At 45.1% G+C, this 22,042-nt stretch overlaps 1 protein-coding gene across 2 annotated transcripts; it reads left to right on the top strand.

The window, feature by feature from the left end:
• The first annotated feature begins 1,349 nt into the window (after window positions 1-1,349).
• LOC120699447 (bidirectional sugar transporter SWEET13-like) lies at window positions 1,350-3,637 on the top strand. 2 transcript variants are annotated; one of them, XM_039983447.1, is made up of 6 exons: window positions 1,350-1,575; window positions 2,302-2,338; window positions 2,454-2,826; window positions 2,948-3,067; window positions 3,197-3,429; window positions 3,495-3,615. In XM_039983447.1, the coding sequence occupies exons 1-5, from the start codon at window positions 1,521-1,523 to the stop codon at window positions 3,419-3,421; spliced, it is 810 nt and encodes a 269-aa protein (XP_039839381.1). In that variant the 5' UTR covers window positions 1,350-1,520; the 3' UTR covers window positions 3,422-3,429; window positions 3,495-3,615. The 2 variants fall into 2 exon arrangements, with proteins under 2 accessions (XP_039839381.1, XP_039839380.1); XM_039983446.1 differs by having other exon boundaries at window positions 3,197-3,637.
• The last annotated feature ends 18,405 nt before the right edge of the window (window positions 3,638-22,042 follow it).

Genomic DNA, 22,042 nt, shown 5'->3' with positions numbered 1-22,042 from the left:
AGAACATGAGGGAGCTGACGATTTCATTTACAAGTCATTATTGTTTGTATTGGATTTTATTTAGGAGCACAGAGTCCTTAGTATGTTAAGTATGCCTATGAGAGCTATGACTATAGTGTGCCATCATTGAGTTGATTAGAAACGCAAAACAGTATACACAAGCAAAGAAAAGCAGGGGCGGGGGAAAGCTATCTTTATGTCCACTAACTGCATCTATATATGGTAGGAAAGGAAAATATTATTGATTTATTGAAAGAAACAGGCATTTCCAAACTATCCATGCTTGCCGACATATGGATCTAATGTAGTTGAATTACGTTTACCAGTACAGTACAGACACTCATAAGTACCACCTGACACTTTAATTCAATACAGCTGAAAAGAAATGAGGTTTTGTAAGCTGTAGATGAATTTCAAGATTGGCTGCAGATTTTCTTGAAGTACACATAACGATCACAGTTATGAATCATGATACGTATTATGTAGTACTTCATCTATTAAAAGATGACATAGTTAAGTTTGACTTGGCACGGTCTCAAAAACAAGTTTTTCACTATTGGTTTATCTTATACTATAATGTTTGTAGCAACAAAATCATAACCATAAGAAAATTAATGTTGAGTTTGAATAAAATGATATTATTTATTTTCATATAACAACAAAATTATATCATGTGAGGTTAATTGCTAATTGATGATTTTATATGTTGGGCTCTTAGAATGCATGGGCGCACGCGTATAAAATGAAATGCTGGAAGTATCCCATCAAGTTTTAGAAAAACTCAGTTCATGAAATTTATAATTAAACTCAGTGAATATGTATCAATCATTTTTCATCTTGTACCATGTGTAGCGAGAAAAAACAGGAATTATTATTTTTACATTTGCAGGATATTGCTCAGTAGTATAATGGCAACTAAATTAAGTAAAGATGTCTCCAAAATCCTGCGGTTGTAAGATCTCATGTGATTTTGCTGTTGTCTCTTATCCCTCCCTAGAGATCGAGTGCGAAGCTGGCTGGAGAGATCCATGGGCCCCTCACAACAAATTGTATGTACCGTACAACCTTGCACTAACCCATGTATTATAGACTAAATTAAAGGTGCACAACAAAGCTGCTGCCTTCTGGATTGGTCATGATTGTCTCTATTAATATTGAACAATATTTATAAACCTTAACTATTCATGGCCAGGAACCTTTCCACCAGAATTAAGCTAGTGAACAAGATCTTAGCATATAATTCCCTGACTTGTTCTCTGTTGCATATGTAATTGGAGAGCACTTGTACACAATGACATAACAGGTGACCAAGGCATGCGTGCCACCTCGTGCCTATATAAAGCCCCCCACAGCCTGCCTATCATTGCAAGAGTTTCAGCCAACACAGGAAACTCCTCCTCAGAGCTCTCCCTGCCTTCTGCAGGGGCCAAGGGTTAAAGAGGAAGAGAAGTACCAAACAGTTTGTGTTGGAACTTTGAAAGCTCTTGCCCAGCATCTCATTTTAAGGTCCACTTATCACAATGGCAGCTGGTTTATCTCTGCAGCATCCCTGGGCATTCGCCTTCGGCCTTCTAGGTAAAATTACGTGTCCTTTTCACAAAACAAGAGCTGCATATCGCACATATATTCATCCTTTCAATTCTGTCCTACTCGTTTGCACTTTCCAAATTGCTATAACTGTGTTTTAGGAAACATCTTATCATTTCGTATTAGTTGCTAGTGCATGATATAGTACATCGAAGTTACTTAGTGGGAGTTGCACTTCGGTGGTGTCATTGAATCAATTGTATGTGTAGTCGAGCTTGCGCTACCTTTCAAACCTTTTCCAAAAATGAGATGTTTCTTGGGGTCATAAACTTATCATAGTCACTTAATTAGTGGCACCACATTAAGCATAGATCACTAAATTTTATCACCTTTGTCACGCTTGATTGATGCTTTTGTTAGCTTACACATTTCTTCTTCTTTTTTTAAAACTCATTTCTTATCATATACATGTCTAGCTAGCATAGGTCCTTTCGAAGCATGCATCTATCCTGCCTCTAAGTGAGCTAGACTACTTATAGGCCTTTTCGGTGATGTCACTGCTGCTACTGGGTAGCAACGTTGATGTGTCATAGTGCACTAGAGCTCGTCTAGCAGAAAAAAACAAAAATAAAGCCTCGTCAATCTTTGCTCTCAAAAGGAGGCAATTTAGACCCAAGATGTAACGTGTCACCTCATCACATCTTATCCCAGCTTTGGGCTGTTTTCCCAACTTTTGCAAACGTCTGATTCGTGGCGTCTTTTTGTGTATTGCAGGCAACATCATCTCCTTCACGACCTTCCTGGCCCCAATGTAAGTGACTCACTAAATTCTCACCTCTTATGTTCACTGAACATTGCTATTCATTTGAAACAGATATTTAAAATTAAATTAAATGTATTTGCATTCTTTGAATTTGTATAATCAGCCCGACATTCTACCGCATCTACAAGAGCAAGTCCACCGAGGGTTTCCAGTCGGTTCCCTATGTGGTGGCGCTGTTCAGCGCGATGCTGTGGATCTTCTACGCGGTGATCAAGTCCAACGAGTTCCTCCTCATCACCATCAATGCAGCCGGCATCGTTATTGAGAGTATCTACATAGTCATGTACTTCGTCTACGCTGACAAGAAAGCTAAGTGGTTCACTGCAAAGATCATGCTTGGCCTCAATGTCGGCTTCTTCGGGGCCATCCTCCTCTTTACCCTGCTCCTCTTCAAGGGCGACAAGCGCATCGTCACGCTCGGCTGGATCTGCGTCGCCTTCTCCGTTAGCGTCTTTGTCGCGCCGCTCAGCATCATCGTGAGTTAATTATTTTGTGTACCCTTAGCTATACTTTTGACACTGCCCTGTTGTGCCATGGTGATGACCTACTAGCTAGCTCGTGCTAATGGCCATTGCGCATGCGTTTTTGCTCGTGAAGAAGCGCGTGATTCAGACGAGGAGCGTGGAGTACATGCCCTTCTCCCTCTCGCTCTCGCTCACCCTCAGCGCCATCGTCTGGTTCCTCTACGGCCTCCTCATCAAGGACAAATATGTCGCGGTAACCAGTTGCTACTCACATACGCAATCTGTTTGGACTTTCTTTATTTAGTCATTGAATTTTGTGAGTTGACGATGAATCTTACTGATGATACTGACCGACTAAACAAAAATTATGATATATCCGCAGCTTCCAAACGTCCTTGGGTTCACCTTCGGCATTGTCCAGATGGGGCTCTACATGTTCTACATGAACAAGACACCTTCGGTCCTGGAGGGTAAGGTGGCTGGGAAGCTGCCGGCTGGAGCAGAGGAGCACGTCGTCAACCTGCACCCTGTCACAGAGATGGCGGTGCCCAGGAGCTGCAAGGCCGAAGCGATGAGCCACCACAGCCCAGCCGTCAACATGGTCTAGACGCCCGGATGCATGTCGAGGCAACTCCAAGCACACAAGCTGCTAACTAGGGCCTATTACCTCACGAGCCAATATGCACGCCATACACCCTTTAATCCTTTAATTTGTTCTATGATGCAAAAATTGCAGCTATAGTTACATACTTTCATGTACCCTCAAAGAATAATAATCCATAAGAATTCTATCTCTAAGAAGGTCGCAGTGTACCTTTTCTAATTTTCTTTTGGAGTAACGACCCATGAGTGCATAAACGTCCTTGCACAACACTACTACAAAGGCCTTTTGAAAACCCCTCAAGGCAGGCAGAAAAAAAAACCGCTTCTGTTAATGCCCAGCATTAACCGAGGCGGTCATTTTTTATTAACCGAGGCGGTTAAAGAAACCGCCTCACAAAATTGATTAACCGAGGCGGTCACCATTAAGATAACTGTCTCTGTTAATACCCCTATTTTCAGAGGCGGACGCATTATGAAGAACCGCCTCGGTTAATAGCATGAGCCCAATAGAACCCCATACGGGCCTGAGGCGGACTGTCCGCCCTTGGTGGCCGGACTATCCGCAAGATCGGATGTCCGAACACTGCAGAGGTTCAGATGTCCGATCTCGCGGACAGTCCGCCCCCTAAGGGCAGACGGTCCGCCGTATATCAATCGAGACACTATATAAGGCCCAGCTTATAACCCTAACCCTCCCTCCACTCTCTCCCGACCCTCACTTCCTCCCTCTCGCGACGGTGGCCCTTTCTCTCTCCCTCTTGCGCGGTGTGGCCGCGACGGTGGCTCCTCTACTCAGTCGCCATCCTCTGCAATGGCGTCATCATCCACCACCTCCAGGTCCGGCGAGGAGCGATGCAGGCGAATCCAGGCAGCGGCGCAGAGAGGCGGCGGATCCGGGTGGTCAGGAGGAGCACCGGCAGTGTGGGCTCCGCCGGCCGGCCGTCGCGCGCGGGAGCGGAATGGGCTCGCCTCGACGGCTGCGGCGAGGTCGGGCTCAACGGCGGCAGCCGGATCCATCTCCCTCCAGCCGCCTCGCATGTTCTCCCCTTCCTGCTCTGCCCCGGCCAGCTGCACCGCCCTGCCGGCCAGATACGCGCTGCTCGGGGTGGCCGTGCGGCGGCGCAACGAGGCGGAGGCACGACCCGCGGCGGCGGTGCGAGCGGCGGGACGTGGCGGCGGCGGCCAATGGGCTCGGCAGGCCTGTGATGGGCTTGGCTAGCTTTTTCTTTTTTCCTTTTTGTTTTTTCTATTCGATTAACGGAGGCGGGCAGCAAACCACCTTAGAAAATGGTCTATTTACTGTGACGTTTACTGAGAGGTGGGTGGGGTTGACCGCCCCTGTTAATGGTTTTTGACCACCTCAGAAAATATTTTTTGTAGTAGTGCAAATTGAAATTTGGACTCGAAACCAGATGGAGAGCATGATAGTTTATATTTTGTGCAAACTAGTTGAAATCATCGTAGGTTAAGATTTTAGGTTGGCCTAATTCACCGCTTCCCACTCTTAGGCTACAAGCACCAATTTCATTCATAGGTTTCACCCGGAGCGAATCATCGATGGAACACATGTGGAGGGGCATGAATCTGACGGTAACAGTCACTACTACAAAAATGATTTGTAGGAACGTCTCCAATTTTTTTAGGAGCAAATCAAAATTTGACCTGTTGCTACAAATGGAGCAGAATTACTGTAGCAACTGACCCGCCCCTAAAAATGCATTTTTAGGGGCGGGTGAGGGGGTGACCCGCCCCTAAAAATACCATTTGTAGGGGCGGGTCACCCCCTCACCCACCCCTATAAATGATTTTCAATTTTATTCCAGAATTTTACTTAATTCAAAAAAATAGCACGGCGGGCGGTCCGGCCTTAGCGGGTGGACCGTCCACTTGTTCGGATGTCCGAACTTCACTGCAGAAGCTTCTGCAGTGAAGTTCGGACATCCGAACCCACGGACAGTCTGCCACCTAGGGTCGGACCGCCCGCGGTGCTATTTTTTGAATTAAATAAATTTCTAGGATAAAATTGAAAATCATTTGTAGGGGTGGCCCGTCCCTTAAAATAGCATTTTTAGGGGCCCTCACCTACCCCTACAAATAAATTTTCAAATTTATTTCAGAAATCCGTATAATCCATAAAAAATATTTGTAGAGGCGGATGGGGGCCTCACCCACCCCTACAAATATTTTTCCAATTTATTCTAAAAAATTGTTTAATTTAAAATAAATAGCAAACAATCTTGAAAAATTGTAGAATAAGACTATTCTGACGGGGTGAGGTGGGGCGGGGTTTGAGTTTTGCCCCAAATTTCAGTTCTTGACGTTTGATTTTTCACTCGATTTTCGATGCATAGTTGATCTTTTTGCGATCTTCTTCTTGTATCTGTTAGGTCTAGTGGTTGTGCATCTATGGTTAAAGTTTCATTTAGATCCGTCAAATATTGAGAGGGTAATTTGGAGTTGAAGTTTCCGACATTCTCATTCTTTCTCCCTGTTTTCTTCTCTGTTCGTGTTCTTTCCGGGGGACATCGGCATGCAGTAGATGCGTGCGAGGGGCACAGGGGCGGCGGAGCTCGGCGGCCTCCGGCGGTGCGGAGCGTGGTGGAGCTCGGCGCGGGGCGTGTCGGAGCGGCGCAGAGCATGGCTGCCTCCGGCGGTGCCTCCTGCGGCAGCCGGCAGGGTGCGGACGTGGCGCAGCGCAGCGGGCACAACGGCGGGAGCTCGGCGCAGCACTGAGACGATGACGGCTCAGTGCGGGCCGCTGCGACGGAAGTGCTGCGCATGGCTCGCAGCTGCTTCCATACTTTTTTTTGTTTTTTATTCGATGTGTAGGGGTGGCTGATCCCGTGATCCGCCCCTAAAAATCTATTTCTAGAGGCGGGTGAGAGCATGACCCGTCCTTAGAAATAGATTTTCAGGGGCGGGTATGTTACCCGCCCCTACAAATGTCATTTTTAGCTACGAAAAGCACCAAGGGGCCTAGCGTCCGTTGCTAAAAATCCTATTTTGACCGCCCCTACAAATGGTTTGTGTAGTAGTGAGTACAAATAGCATGAAATGGGTCACGGAAAACAAGGTGTGTAGTGAAAGAAAATATTTGGAATTATGATATAGCACTCCTGCAATAATCAAACACAATATGTATATAATGCTCCATAGCCTGAGCATTGCTGGATCTTGATTAGGACATGCAAGATATTAGTACATGCTTTAATTTGCGACATGCATTATGTTCGCACATCATGGGGTCTTAGACTAGACTTTGGATGTCATGTCATGGAGATAACTTTGAATAGTTTCTTGTTCTGAGCATCGCAATTTGTTTCTTCAAAGAAAGAAAAAATAACCAGGACGTACGAGCTCCTGAAAGCTGAGCCAATGTTTTGATTTGTTTGTTCCTAGCCTATATGATGGCTATGGAGAAGGCCATTCACTTATAGTACATAATCCTCTGCTGATGCACTGCAGATCACTTTATCATTGTAATAAGCTTAGTAGTATTATCATCTATATGTCTACTTTGCTTAGTTCCTCATCTTGATGTGGTGGCCTGGATCAACCACCTGCATGAGCGCAGTTCTTCTTTTAGTTTGATCCGTCTGTAATCAATCTTGATCACAAAGTTTTTACTACCATCTCTCTGGGCTCTCCTAGGCTTCTCATCCAATAATCCTATTCCTAGCACATGGCTTAGATCCAACCATCTATCGGGACCAATCCAAATCCATTCTACCAGCACCTTTAGTTTTTTCATCGCGAGTTGATCCCTCCTTTCAATCACTTGGGATGGCATATGGTCGCACACTCTAAGCTTTGCTAATAAAGCATTTTATTTCTCTTTCGAATATCGGATGACCATGACTAATTAACTCGGCCATTTTTGACCAATGCTCCATGATCTAGTGTGAAATGTATATGCCTGAAGGTGGCAACCACACTACAGAATGGACATGGACATGTAACGCAGCAAGTAACTACCACTTCTTGTGATCTTCCATCCTTTCCTTTTTGCTTGAACGGTAGACGTGAAGCGAGAGGAAAGAGAGGAAAGGCGGTTGCTGAAAGGAACTGCTTCCCAAATGATTAAATTTTGTCTAGTATCGCCTACCATGCAAAAGGCGCCTGCTAGTTTAGGTGAGCTCAATTTGATGAAAGTTCAAGCTTAATTTATAAGCTGCATCACCAAATGATTAGCTAGTATCCCCCAGGGTCTTACTCTGATCCCCATCACGGAATTAATTGTCTCCAATGAATATAAAAGATCGAATCAAGTTTTAATAAAGTTTTTGTGAAAATATCTACTAAAAGTTATCCCTGCCTGTGCTTAACAAGAACCAGCTGGTAGGTATACGCTCCGTATTATCCCCGACTACTACAGAACAGGCCTTTGGTCTGGCACATTTGTCCCGGCCCCAAGGGACAAATGGAGGCTTTTGTCCCGGGTCCAACGGCTAACCGGGCTGACGGGGGGTGTAGTGCAGGGGCCTTTGGTCCTGATTGGAGCCACCAACTGGGACCAAAGGGCACTTATTTGTCCCCGTTGGTGGCTCCAACCGGGACCGAATGCCCCTCGGCCTATTGGTCCTGGTTGGAGCCACCAGCCGAGACAAATGAGTACCCATTGGTCCCGTTTGGTGGCTGCAACCGGGACAAAACTCGCTCACCCCCTTATCCCCTTCCCCCTCCCCTCGCCCGAGCCATTCAGCTGACTTGTTCTTGCGATTCTTGGCTTGGGTTGGGGGAGTTCTTGCTCATTTCCTCAACGATTTGTGAAGATTCTTGATTCCCCATCCATCCAACAGCTCTGAAGGTTAGAAGCTTATTCTTCTTGTCTTTTATTGCTTGTATAGCTCATTTCCTGCTTTAAAAATAGAGAAATGTGAGGTTTTTAGATTGGAAAAATGTTGGAGTTTTTTTTATTTATACACTATTTGAGCTGAAATGTGGTACTTAAGGTTTGCATATGTAGATGTGATTATTTATTTTAGTTGATCTAAATGAGTATAGAGAGTTGATGTGATGAGTATAGTATATATATTTTTTAGAATGAGATGAGTATGTATAAATGACCAAATGTGAATCTAAATGTGAAATGTTAAATTGAATAATCATTGATAGGTAAAAAAGATGTTTACTTGATATTTATTTTGTAATTCGAATGAATTATTGAAATGAGTATAGTAGTAATTTTTTGTATTACAAATGAATTATTTTGATATTCTAGTAATGTATTTATCCATGCTCACATTAATGAAACCATATAGAAGCTAAGAAAATATTTATTTCGGAACAAGCATACGTCGTTAACCTCGACCCAGCGGTGATGGTACTGTCATTTGGGGTTTACATGATATCTGCGACACGGTGCGGTATAAAGACATTGCCGATCGGCTCGCTGCATCACCAGCACTTGCGGTTGATGCGGACGCAACACTTGGCGCAAGCCGCGTTGATATCCCTGCGCCAAGTGCTGCGTCCGCATCAACCGCAAGTGCTGGTGATGTGGCGAGTCGATCGGGTACGCTCTTATACCGACCGCACCATGTCGCTGATATCATGTTGACCCCAAATGGCAGTGTCATTACCGCCGGTTCAAGGTTAACGACATATACATGTTCCAAAATAAAGATTTTTTTCTTCTAGATGGTTTTTGGATATTGAGCCTGAAACAAAGTGTGTGAACCATGATTGTATCCCATGGCACCGGCTTGGGATGAAGAGTGTTGCCTCAAACTAAAGAGTGTTAAAATAATTAGGGATTAGAAATAGTGATTGTGAATTGTCAACTTCAATGTGAGTATGAGTATATTTTTCATTGTAGTTCTATGAATTTATTCAGGTTTTACATTTATTTGATTATTATAGTGAGTATGGCTTTGCAACATGATGCATTGGAGTGTTGTGCGTCTGCTCGGGCATCGGTACGCAATAATCTGAAGTGCATCGGACATTTCCTTGAGTTCTGCCCCGAGGAGCGTCTTGGGCTTGTTAGTAGTCGTATTCGTCGTTGGATTAAGAAAGTAGTTCACATCTTCGCACTTTCAAAATTAGATCGCAAATTTCAATGTGAGTTTGATGTTGTGTTGCATGGTACGGATGATGATCGTGAGTTTATGGCTCGATATAATGCAATGCGCGAAGCGTCGGGGCTGGCAGAATTTGACCGTAACGTGTCGAGACTTCGCAAGGCGATTCGCAAGGCATTGGTCAATAGGTCCCGTGAGTAGGTTGTATTAGCATGTATCTTATCCTATATTTTAATTTGTACTGTTTAATTTATCATGTTGTGTAATGGATTATGTAGATCATTTAATTATGGTGTATGGTGAATATATTATGCAAATTATGTGGTGGATATTTCAGATCTTTTAATTATTGATGTTTTTATAATTTTGAAAATTTATTCATTTGGTCACATTTAATTTATTCGATATGTACGTGTAATGAAATCTATCCATTTGAACTATGCATATGATAAATTTAATAGTGAAATTAGTTCTATTTTTTGGAAACAATGCAGATGGATTGGTAATGGACGTACAATGCAGACCGATGTTCGAACGAGTTCATTAAGGCCATGCATTATTTTTTGGCCGTGGCCATGGCAAACAAGTAGAATGGTTTCACGTGCTGCCGGTGCCTCATTTGCCTGAATAACAAGGATTATTCCTCTTCAAGAACCCTTCACAGCCACATTTTTCCAAACGGTTTCATGCCCAAGTACAATTCTTGGACCAAGCACAGAGAAAAAGGGGTTATCATGGTAGACAATGAAGAAGAAGATTGTGACGACCACTATCCCGGACATGCTGAATTCGGTGCCTTCGATGACGATACTGCCATGGAAGAGCCTGAAGCAGATGAAGTAGAAGATGATCCCGATGATGATCAGGGGCAGGCATTGCCCAATGTGCGGGCATATTGTGAGAGTGAAAAGGAGAGGATGAAGTTTCAGAAGATGTTAGAGGACCACCGTAAGTTGTTATACCCAGACTACGATGATGGATTGAAGAAGCTTGGCACCACCCTGGAGTTGCTGCAATGGATTAAAAAAAATGCTTCCTAAGGACAATAAATTGCTTACCATAACGTACGAAGCCAAACAACTTGTTAGCCCTCTAGGATTGGAGGTACAGAAGATACATACATGCCCCAACGACTGCATCCTCTACTGAGGTGAGTACAAGAATTTGGATGCATGCCCTGTATGCGGTGCATTACGTTACAAGATCAGAAAAGATGATCCTGGGGATGTCGAGGGGGAGCATCCCCGGAAGAGAGTTCTTACCAAGGTCATATGGTACTCGCCTATAATACCATATTTGAAGCGTCTGTTTAGAAATAAAGAGAATGCTAAGTTGATGTGATGGCACAAAAAGAAATACGAGCAAAACTCAATGTTGAGACACCCAGCTGATGGGTCCTAGTGGAGAAAAATAGATAGAACCTACAAAGACTTTGAATTGGATGCAAGAAACATAAGGTTCGGTTTGATTACGGATGACATGAATCCTCCTCGGTGAGTTGAGCAGTGGCCATAGCATTTGGCCTGTGACTCTATGCATGTACAATCTTCCACCATGGCTTTGCATGAAGCAAAAGTTCATTATGATGCTGGTGCTTATCCCGGGCCCAAAGCAGTCTGGAAATGATATTGATGTGTACCTAAGACCATTGGTCAAAGAACTCTTACTACTATGGCGCGATGAAAGTGTACGGATGTGGGATGAATACAAACAGCAAAACTTCAACCTACGAGCATTGTTGTTCGTAACGATCAATGGTTGGCCTGCTCTTAGTAACCTATCAGGATATTCAAACAAAGGATATAGTGCCTGCACACACTGTTTAGATGATACTGATAGTATATGGTTGACACACTGCAAGAAGGTTGTATAAATGGGTCATCGTCGATTTCTTCCCATCAGACATCCAGTACGAAAGAAAGGCATGCATTTCAAAGGACAAGTGGACCACCAAACAAAACCGATGCACCGTAGTGGTAAGAACATCTTTGACATGATAAAAGATCTAAAGGTAGTTTTTGGAATGGGACCAGGTAGCCAACCTGTTCCGAGTGAAAACGGAATGGCGCCCATGTGGAAGAAGTCTATATTTTGGGAGCTACCATATTGGGAAGCCTTAGATGTTCGTCATGCAATTGACATGATGCGCCTCATGAACAATTTTTGCGTCAATCTGATAGGATTCTTGGGAGTTTACAGAAAGACAAAAGATACACTAGAAGCACGTCAGGAATTGCAACGTATGGAAGAATGAGATGCCCTTCATCTAGAAAACCAAGACAATGGACGACACTACTTAAGTCCTGCTAGCTATACTATTAGTAAAGAAGAGAAGGAATGCATGTTCGAATGCTTTAGTAGTATCAAGGTCCCATCCTGATACTCGTCCAATATAAAAGGAATCCTGAATTTGCCAGAGAAGAAATTCACAAATCTAAAGTCTCATGACTACCACGTGCTTACAACTAAACTTCTTCCACTTGTGTTGCGGGGGATTCTACCTGAGAACATCTGATTAACCATAGTGAAGATATGTGCCCTCCTTAATGCAATTTCTCAGAAGGTAATTGACCCAGACAAACTAATAAAGCTGCAAAACGATATGGTACAATGCCTTGTTAGCTTTGAGTTGATATTTCCACCATCGTTCTTCAACATTATGACATATCTTCTAGTGCACATTGTGAAAGAAATTGATATCCTCGGACTTGTATTCCTACACAACATGTTCCCCTTCGAGAGGTTCATAGGGGTACTAAAGAAATGTGTTCGTAATCGTGCTCATCTAGAAGGAAGCATCGCCAATGCCTATGGAATACAGGAGGTCATTGACTTTTGTGTTGACTTTATTGATGATCCTCAACCGATTGGGGTCCTTGAATCATGGTACGAAGGGAGACTAGGTGGACAGGGCAGACTAGGAAAGAAATCCCATATCTTCACAGATGATATCTCATTCAAGAAAGCGCATTACACGGTTCTTCAACAATCAACCTTAGTGGATCCGTATATCAAGGAACATAAGAAGATTCTGCTCTCTGAATTCCTATAAAAGTTTGAGGCCTGGATTACATGTCAGCACATGGATAATTTCGCTAGCTAGTTGCGGAAGTATCTAATGCACAACATGGATATAAGTGAACAGCTGTACTTGTTGGCTACAAAACCATCATGGAATATCTTAACGTACCAAGGGTACAAGATAAATGGGAACACATTTTACACAATAGCCCAAGATATAAAGAGCACCAACCAAAATAGTAGTGTTCATATGGATGACACGGACAACAATGGAAAAAGGAGACATATTACGGCTACATTGAAGAGATATGGGAACTAAATTACGGCCCCAATTTTAAGTTGCCTCTATTTTGGTGCCAATGGGTGAAGCTGACTGGAGGAGGGGTAACAAAAGATTATTACGGGATGACAATAGTTTATCTCAACAATCTTGGATACAGAGATGAGCCATTCGTCCTAGCCCAGGATGTCGCTCAGGTTTTCTACGTTAAGAACATGTCCAGCAAGCCAAAGGAGGGGATAAACAAGCAAACGGATGAGCCAAAGCGACACATAGTTCTTTCAGAGAAAACAAACATCGTTGGAGTCGAGGACAAGACGGACGTATTAGAGGATTGTAATAACTTTGTTCACATCCCACCTTTCGCAGTCAATACTGATCCATGCATCTTGTTAGCCAATGAAGATTCTCCATACTTGAGCCGTGATCATAATCAAAGGACATTTGTGAAGAAAAAGTCTGTTACCGTACCAATAGCTGCAGATCTATAATGTATTAGAATCATTATGTATTATGTGATAAACATGTAATGGGAAATTTGAATATTTTCATTATATATGTACTTTATCATTGTCCCTTATGTTTTTTTGTTGTGTATATCAAATCACTTGATTATGTATTTTTTATTTCATCAAATTATAGGGAATATGTATTTTTTTAGGTTGAAATTTAATTATTAGATAAGTTTTTGTTGTTATTACTCACACAGTTAATACACACACTATCTCTCTCACTTACACACACACACTCACACTCAGTCACAAACACACACACTCATTAGATCCATAAAAGGCATATTTTTTATGTAAAACTCAGTTTTTAACATTAAGGTGGTAAGAAAACTCATTTCCTATCGAAAAGTAATAATTTGTAATATTTCATTTAGCCACTGCATATTTGCATGGTCAAAATATAAAATGTAATATGTACCAAGTTATATATTTCACAGATCAAATCAGTTGAATAAAAATGAAACATTTTTGTTGTGTATATCAAATCTAAATAAAGCCAAAAAATTTATTTGGCATTTTTTGGACCCATAAATTATTTTTTACGCAATTAACATAATTAACAACCCATTTATAAAAGAGAAACCAGAAAACACACAAAAAAGTGCGGGAAAATCGAAAACAAGCCTTATCTGTCCCGGGTGGTAGATCCACCTAGGACTAAATTTGAGCCGCGTGCAGAGGCAATTTCGTGGCCCGCTAAAACCTCTTTTGGTCCCGGGTCCAGCCACTACCCAGGACCAAAGGCTCTTTAGTCCCGGGTCGTGGTGTCACCCGGGACAAAAGGGGGCACCTTTGGTCCCGAGTGACTCCACCACCCGGGACTAAAGACCCTTTGGTCCGGGGTGGAGGTTGGACCCGGACAAAAGGCCCCTCGCCTATATAACACCCCCCTTCTCCCCCTTCCTCTGCTCCAACACTTGGGCAGTTTCTGGATCTTGATCTTCGCCACCTCCTCCCCATCATCGTCCTCGTTCACTGAGCGTCACCATCGACCATGCCCCCCCTCCATGTCTTTGAGCGTCGCAGTGGACCGTGCGCCTCCTCCCTCGAGCAATGCCGTGCCCTTGCCTGTGCACCTCGCCACGCGACGCCGTCCTCCTCCCCGAGCGCTCCGCTGCCTCCTCCCCGTATGTGCTCCATCACTCTCATCATTCCCCACCACCATTTTCGTCCACCATGCCAGCAGGTCGCACATGTGCGCGTGCGGCTCCTCCCCCAAGTGCCACGCCATCCCCGTGTGGCCGGTCGGCGCCCTCTCACCGGCCCATGCACCGCCGCCTCTCCATGCAACCAACGCCCCCGATGCTGCGCCCTCCTCCACAGGTGACTCCCCAACCCGTCGCGCACCTTCCCAAGCTCCGCTGCCGCTCCATCACCGTTGGCCTCGAGAGGTTTACAAATTTGCAGGGACTTAAGTGACAATTTTATCTAGAAATTAGTGTTTTTATGCGACTTTAGTGACAAGAAAATTTGTATATTTCATGTATATTTCTTGAATATTGTGACTTTAGTGACTAGGAAAATTTTATACTTACTTTAATGATTAGAAACATTTTTTGAAATTTGTAGTGGCTATTTTGATTAGAGAAATATGTGGAAAACTGCATTGTGACTTTTGTGACTAGATGATCCTCTAGAAAATTTCATTGTAAAATTTATTAGTGCATCATTTTATTTATTATTTTTAATTTAGGTGAAATTCAGACATAAATAAGGGTGTAATTTTTGTGTAAATTAGGATGTAAATTAGATAGATTAATTAGGGCATCATTTTATGTATATCACTAGAAAACTTTCATTTACGTAGTCCTCGTCGGCACCTCCGCCTTCGCCCCAGGTTCATGTATATGTATAATCAGGATGTAATTAAAGAGATGTATAAAATATTATTTTTTTGTATATATTTGTGACTACATTAAATTGATGGATGTTTCATGTATTCAATTGAATTTGAAAACAATTTTGTTTTTCTTAATTGTCTTATTTGTATTCAATTGTTAGTTAACTTGGGCCCGCGACATGATCAAGAAGATGATCAATTTATGATGGATATCTGTCAGACCTAGGACCCCAGGATATCCTATGTGGTACAGTCCTATACATGATGTAGAGTAGGGCATATTCTGTATCTATATGTTATGTAACTACTCGGATCATTCTTGTACTTGTCAGTTCAGATAGAAACCACCCGAGTAGTACTCGGGAAGGGCTCTAGGCGTCGCACTAACCTAGGGTTTCCATGTAACCCTGCTCTCCCGGCCTATATATGGGCGGGCAGGGACTCCTCCATTCATCTCGACGCATATTGCTACACCCAAGGCAATACAAACCACATAGGACGTAGGGTCTTACGCAACGTCTGTGGCCCGAACCTGCCTAACCCTTGTATTGCTTGCACCATCGTGTTCCTGATCTCGATGATCCCCTACGCAACTAATTACTCCTTGAGGGTATCCCCAGGTGTACGTGACGGTAAAACAACGATAGCTGCCGCCGACTGTGGGGCAGGTCTCCGATGATCCTCCGGTGAATTTGATGGCATCTCCCAACCGCGACAACGCCCTCAAAAAGGGCACAACCTTCACCTTTGGGTCATGGACCTGCATCGCAGACATATTGGGTGGCTTCACCAACCACCTCAACGATCAAAGGAGTGTGGAACCCAATTCCACCTATCACCATCCTCTAAACAATGCGGCAGCCTCAGCAACCGGCGTAGAAGACCCTCCTGAAGATATCCAGGAGGAAGAAAATTTTGACCTAATCAATAGGTACTGGACTGATCCCGAGAAGACATCCTCCTCTCAAGGATATAACCCAGATCCTCTCGGGGCTGAGGATTAGCTCTCAAGAAAGATCGCCAAGTGCATCAAGTTGGCCCAGGTAAGTCGAGAACGTAGTGACATCTCCTACATCGTGAGCCCTGCGTACGGCCAACCCCAACCAGAACACGTCATAGACTACCTGGATCGAGTCAACAACTCTCTCCTAGAGTGCGTCAATACTGCTCAAAACATACTAGGGAAAAACAGCACCCCAAGCGCCGAAAAACCTCGAATAACGAGGCTACACCATCCTCGATCAGATGATCTCATCGGCCAAGTCGATTGAGTAGATAATCCTCTGCTAGAAGGCATTAATCTAGCGGAGAAAACCTTGAATGCCAAGGAACACGACACTCCTAAGGCAAAATTCAACAAAGATTTTGATGACTTGATGAGTGGGCTCAATAACACCGACCCACTCAATTCCGAACCAATTCGGATCTACCCTGAATTCCTGGATCCAAGCAATGACCGGGAATTCATCAACTACGCAAATAGTCTGGATAACCAAGACGAATTCGATGACCTTGATGACTGGTCAGATGACGTCGACCTATTCATGGAAGGACTACTCAATCCACACATGATCGACGAACTCTAGCAAAAAATCAAAGGCCAAAAAGATGCGGGATAACTCCAAATCTGGCCTACTCAATGAGCAGGCACCCGAGGATTGCATCCCGCGACCTGCTAACCAGCGCGATAATCGCGCAACTACTCCAAATCCGAAGAAGTTGGATGACATGGCTCTTCAGGTTAGGATGGGACTCCCTCCCCCGGAGCCATCCTACTGCGCCCCGAACTTTCCTTTCGGGGTACAAAGCCTAGTGTAACACCCGGTTTATAAAAGAACATAAACCGAGCAATCATATACGTGCCAGGATCAAGTCACACGTATATACAACAGAATGAACAGTATATCACAGCACATATCACGAAAACAATATAATAAAGCGAATACGAATGTTATTTATTACATTAATGACAAAATGTCTGACACAGCGGAAGCGAAGTACAAAATATGATAAAAACTCTCTAAAGCTGAGCAGGGCGCCACAGGGACATCGACTGGGAGATGAATGCCTAGAAGTCCTTGTAGTCCTGGTAGCGCTGAGCGAACTCCCTCGCATCGGCAGGAACTGAGCAGCAGTAGAGTATCCCCAAAAGGACAAGAGGAAAAAAAAGTAGAGAAGGCAAGTGTGAGTACACAACTTGTACTCAACAAGGATAACACAAACTATGAGGCTCTAGGTTGGCTGTCCGACTGCATTAGCTTTTAAGTCTTGGCAAAATTTTATTAAAGCTATTTACTACAAGTTGATGAATTACCATAAACCCAGTTACATAATAATTAATCAAAATTAATCATGTTACTACTGAGAACCAAACCAAACCAAGCCACCCGGGGAAACCTGCCTCATCAAAGGAAGATAACCCCACTAATCAAAAGGAGGATCTGGGCCGCTCATGACCATGAGCATGACTAGTATACCAGTTTTACACTCTGCAGAGGTCGCACATCTTTACCCACAAGTCGTGAGCTACGCTAGTTGTTCATCACACTTCCTTAGGTGATATGAATAGTAAACTCACTACGAGGCCGTTACAAAGAATCTCGTTGGTAAGGCGTAACCGCGAAGAGTTGGATCGGCGATGATGGGGTCCACCTCACGGGGGTACAAGCACAGGTGCGCAAACCAAGCACAAACCAAGCCGGAGGAGCAGGGACCATTGAAGCTTACCACCCTTTGCCCCGCAGGTAAGTTACTCCAAACCAAAAAGACCTAATTAGTAAGCCAAGACCGTCCCATTCCAGTCTTGTGGTAGCGCTGCTGTCCCAGGTTGTCACTCTTTGAACCGGTCCTTATGGTGAGTGGCCAACCAAGCACTAAGCACCGTGCTGGCCCCCTAAACCATTTTTCTAACAAAACCAATTTTAACGAGACGTGAGCCACTCAAGCCAACACAGAGGGCCACTCTCAGAATTAAGTTGCATTTACCATTAATCAAATTAATTAAAAAGGACCAAGTGTGTTATAGCGCAGCACCTAGCACAACTAACCAAAATGCAACCCAAAGGATATATATAAAGGATATAAAGTGGCTAGGAAAGTCCTTATAGGCATACATTATTAAAATGCAGTATGAAATTGTAATTAAAGGTGATAGGTGGTGTTCATGTTATACTTGCCTTCCTCGTACTGCTGCTGGTGCTGCTCAAACTGGTCGGAAGATGGCTGCTCCGGGTACTGGTACTGGGGCTCCTAAGATGGATCAACGTCTACTCACGAACACATGGCCAAAAACAATATACAACATAAACATACATGCAAACAATAGCAAAAACTAAGAAACAGTACAACACTACATAAAAACAGCACACTAAACTAGTCTAAAACTATTCTACAAGTTACAACGATCGCGTGGATATAAAGAACGCCTAAAACGGAGCTAAAACGCAAAATCTAGGCCCAAAACAAGTTCCAGGGACCTATTTGTAAGAAAACTGGAGTTCCATGGGGTTTTCTACAAAAACCGAGGACTAAAACATAATTAAAGGTTAGATCCAGGGGCTAACGTGCAAAATAACCTTAACTGGACTGCGGGTTCCAATCTGAGAAAAGTCAGGGGCCTAAGTGTTAAAACCAGGACCTAACTGGAATTAGTTATGAACTAAAAAGGATGGCGGGTTAATAAGCAAAGAGTCCAGGGACTCTTTAACAAAAGTGACAGGCCGAACCGGTATCTAAGGTTCTGGGCCACTGGATCTGGATCTAACGGTTCAGATCTAATGGCCTCGGGATCTAATCGGGCGCGTAGGCTTTAGATCGGACGGCTGGGACGTCTTGTGGCCGACAGCGGCGGCGGGACGCACGGAGCGTGGCGGCGCGCGGCTGCGGAGTCGCCGGAGTTCACCTATCCGGTGCTCCGAGGGTCGGTTTGAGCCGGGAATGGGCCGTGGAGCATGCCCGTGGCACTCGTAACCCACTGGAGGTGGTTACGCGGGGCTGTAGGGTGCGTAGCATGGCGCACGGCGATGAGGGCGGATCGGGGCGGCGGGTTTCGCCGGCGTGTGCGCGCGCGGCTGCTGGGGCGCGCTACAGGCTACGCTAGTAGGTCGAAAAGGGAGAGCGGGCGGAGGAGGTCCATACCGAGGCTCGAATCGAGCTGCGCTGGTGTGTAGGGGCGTCAATGTCGACGGCGGGCGGCGGCGCAGGAACGGAGGCGGGGAAGAAGCGATGTGGTGGTGCTCGGAGCCTGCTGATCCGCCCAATTGATCTGTACGGGTCCTGCGGAGGTTCCAAGGGGGATCAGAGAGGTCCGGGATCGCCGGAGGCGAGAAATCGGGGTGGCGAGCCGAGATACCCGCGGCGACGTCCGACACGATTCCGGCCGCTGCAGGTGCCGTGGTCGAGGATGGTGGCCGCGAGGTTGATCCTGGTGCTCAGGCGGAGCTCCTGCGGGGGTTTTCCGGGGCTGAGACGAGGCCGGATTGCTGGACCGCGGCGGCGCAGAGCTATGGCACGGCGGGCGGCGCTAGGGATTACAGTGGCGGCTGTGGGAAAAGGAGATGGGGCGCAGGAGTCGCGGTGTGCGTTCAAAGGGGGCGCCGGGGGTCTCGGCGTGCGGGTCGTTGAAGGCGCGGGCGAGATTCCCGGTGAGACGTTCGGCGGACGCTGTGCGCTGGAGAAGGAAAGGGAGGCAGGAGGGCGATGACAAGTGGGGCCGCTCGTTCAGCCTCCGCGAGGTGTCAACGCGGCGTGCGGGAGCGTGCTGGGTGACGCGGGCGAGCGGGCCGCGCGGCTGAGGCAGCGGGTAAGATGGGCCGCGTGAGCGGGAGAAGGGAAAAGAGGGAGCTGGTCCTAGCGCGGGTGAGGAGGGGAGCTGGGCCCGCGTGGGGTTCAGCTAGGCCAGGCAGGTTGGGCCTAGCACGGGATTTGGGTTGGGTTTCCAGGGAAGGTTGGGCTGGGCCTGGGTTGAGTTTTGGGCTGGGCTCTCTTCTAATTCTTTCTCCTTTCTATTTCTATTTCTAACCACTCAAACTATTTGAATTCAAATTCAAATTTGAATTCAAACCCTAGCACTCAAACCAATAAAAGAGATGCTCCATCATGAATGTAACAAACATTTTTAACCCTGTGATAAATTTTAATTACTTATAGAACAAAAATTTAGATTAAATGCAAGTCTAACACAATAAACCTTAGAAATTTAAATAAAGCCAATTAAATTTATTAATAAATGTTGGAATTTAAATTAGGGTGTTACAAACCCTACCCGTTAAAGAAAACTCGTCACCGAGATTTAGCTGGGCTGGCTAGCAAAGAGATCTGGATATGTCTTCTTCAGCTCATCTTCTCGTTCCCATGTAGCCTCAGCTTCACTGTGGTGACTCCACAGAACTCTGCAAATCTTGATGCGCTTGTTCCGAGTAACCCTCTCTGATGTCTCCAGAATCTTCACCGGATGCTCAATGTAAGTCAGATCTTCCTGCACATCTAACCCATCCAGTGGTGCCTGCTCCTCAGGTACTCGCAGACACTTCTTCAGCTGAGAAATATGGAAGACATCATGAACTCCTGAGAGGCTGGTGGGCAACTCCAGGCGATAAGCAACTTCGCCTTTCCTCTCTAGCACCTTGAATGAACCAACATACCGAGGTGCTAACTTCCCCTTGACATTAAACCTGCGGATTCCTCTCATCGGAGACACCTTCAGGTATACATGATCACCAACACTGAAAGTCACGTCTCTCCGTTTGCCATCTGCATAGCTCTTCTGCCTACTCTGTGCAATCCTCAGATTCTCTCACACAGCCTGAACCATCTACTCTGCATCTTCTATGATATCAGGGCCAAAGAGCTGCTTCTTACCAATCTGATCTCAATAGAGAGGAGTCCTGCACTTTCTGCCATACAATGCCTCGAAGGGGGACTTCTTCAGACTGGCCTGATAGCTGTTGTTATATGAGAACTTAGCATACGACAGACACTTATCCCAACTAGTACCATACTAAATAGCACAAGCTCTCAGCATATCCTCCAACACTTGGTTGGTTCTCTCCGTCTGCCCATCTGTCTGAGGATGATAAGCGGTACTGAAGCGCAGCTTCGTATCCAACAAATCATGGAGCTGCTCCCAGAACTGTGAAGTGAACTGAGACCCTCTGTCTGATATAATCTTCTTGGGCACACCATGCAAGCAGACAATCCGAGAGATGTACAACTCTGCAAGTCTAGCACTGGAGTAAGTAGTGTTCACTGGAATGAAGTGGGCAACCTTCGTCAGACGATCCACTACTACCCATATGGAGTTGTACTCTTTCTGAGTACGAGGCAATCCAACAATGAAGTCCATAGTGATTTCCTCCCATTTCCACTCTGGAATCTTCAAAGGCTGTAACAGACCCGCTGGTCTCTGATGCTCAGCCTTGACACGCTGACAGGTGTCACAAATAGCCACGTACTCTGCCACTAAACGCTTCATCCCATACCACCAGAAACATTCCTTGAGATCATAATACATCTTCGTGCTGTCCGGATGAATAGAATAAGCTGTATCATGAGCCTCACTCAGAATCAACTTCCTGAGATCCTTCACATCTGGCACACAGATCCTGTTCTTGTACCACAAGGTAACCTGATCATCCTCTCTGAAATGAGGAGCCTTGCCCTTCTTGAGCAACTCACGGATCTCCTGCAGCTTCTCATTTTCCTTCTGATGCTGCCTGATCTCTGCCTCTAGAGTGGGTACTGCCTCGAATGCTGCACTCGAAGTATGATGCAAGAAGCCCAGACTCAACTGCTCGAACTCCTCGCATAACTCTGGAGGCATTTGGAAAGCCACGGCCATGTTGACATAGCTTCTTCTGCTCAAAGCATCTGCTACAACATTGGCCTTGTCCGGACGATAGTGAATCTCCAGGTCATAGTCCTTGACCAACTCTAACCATCTTCTCTGCCG

Source organism: Panicum virgatum, chromosome 3K (genome assembly GCF_016808335.1).
Source record: "Panicum virgatum strain AP13 chromosome 3K, P.virgatum_v5, whole genome shotgun sequence".
In the NCBI taxonomy this organism is placed as follows: domain Eukaryota; kingdom Viridiplantae; phylum Streptophyta; class Magnoliopsida; order Poales; family Poaceae; genus Panicum; species Panicum virgatum.
This window is presented reverse-complemented; position numbering and strand designations above follow the sequence as displayed.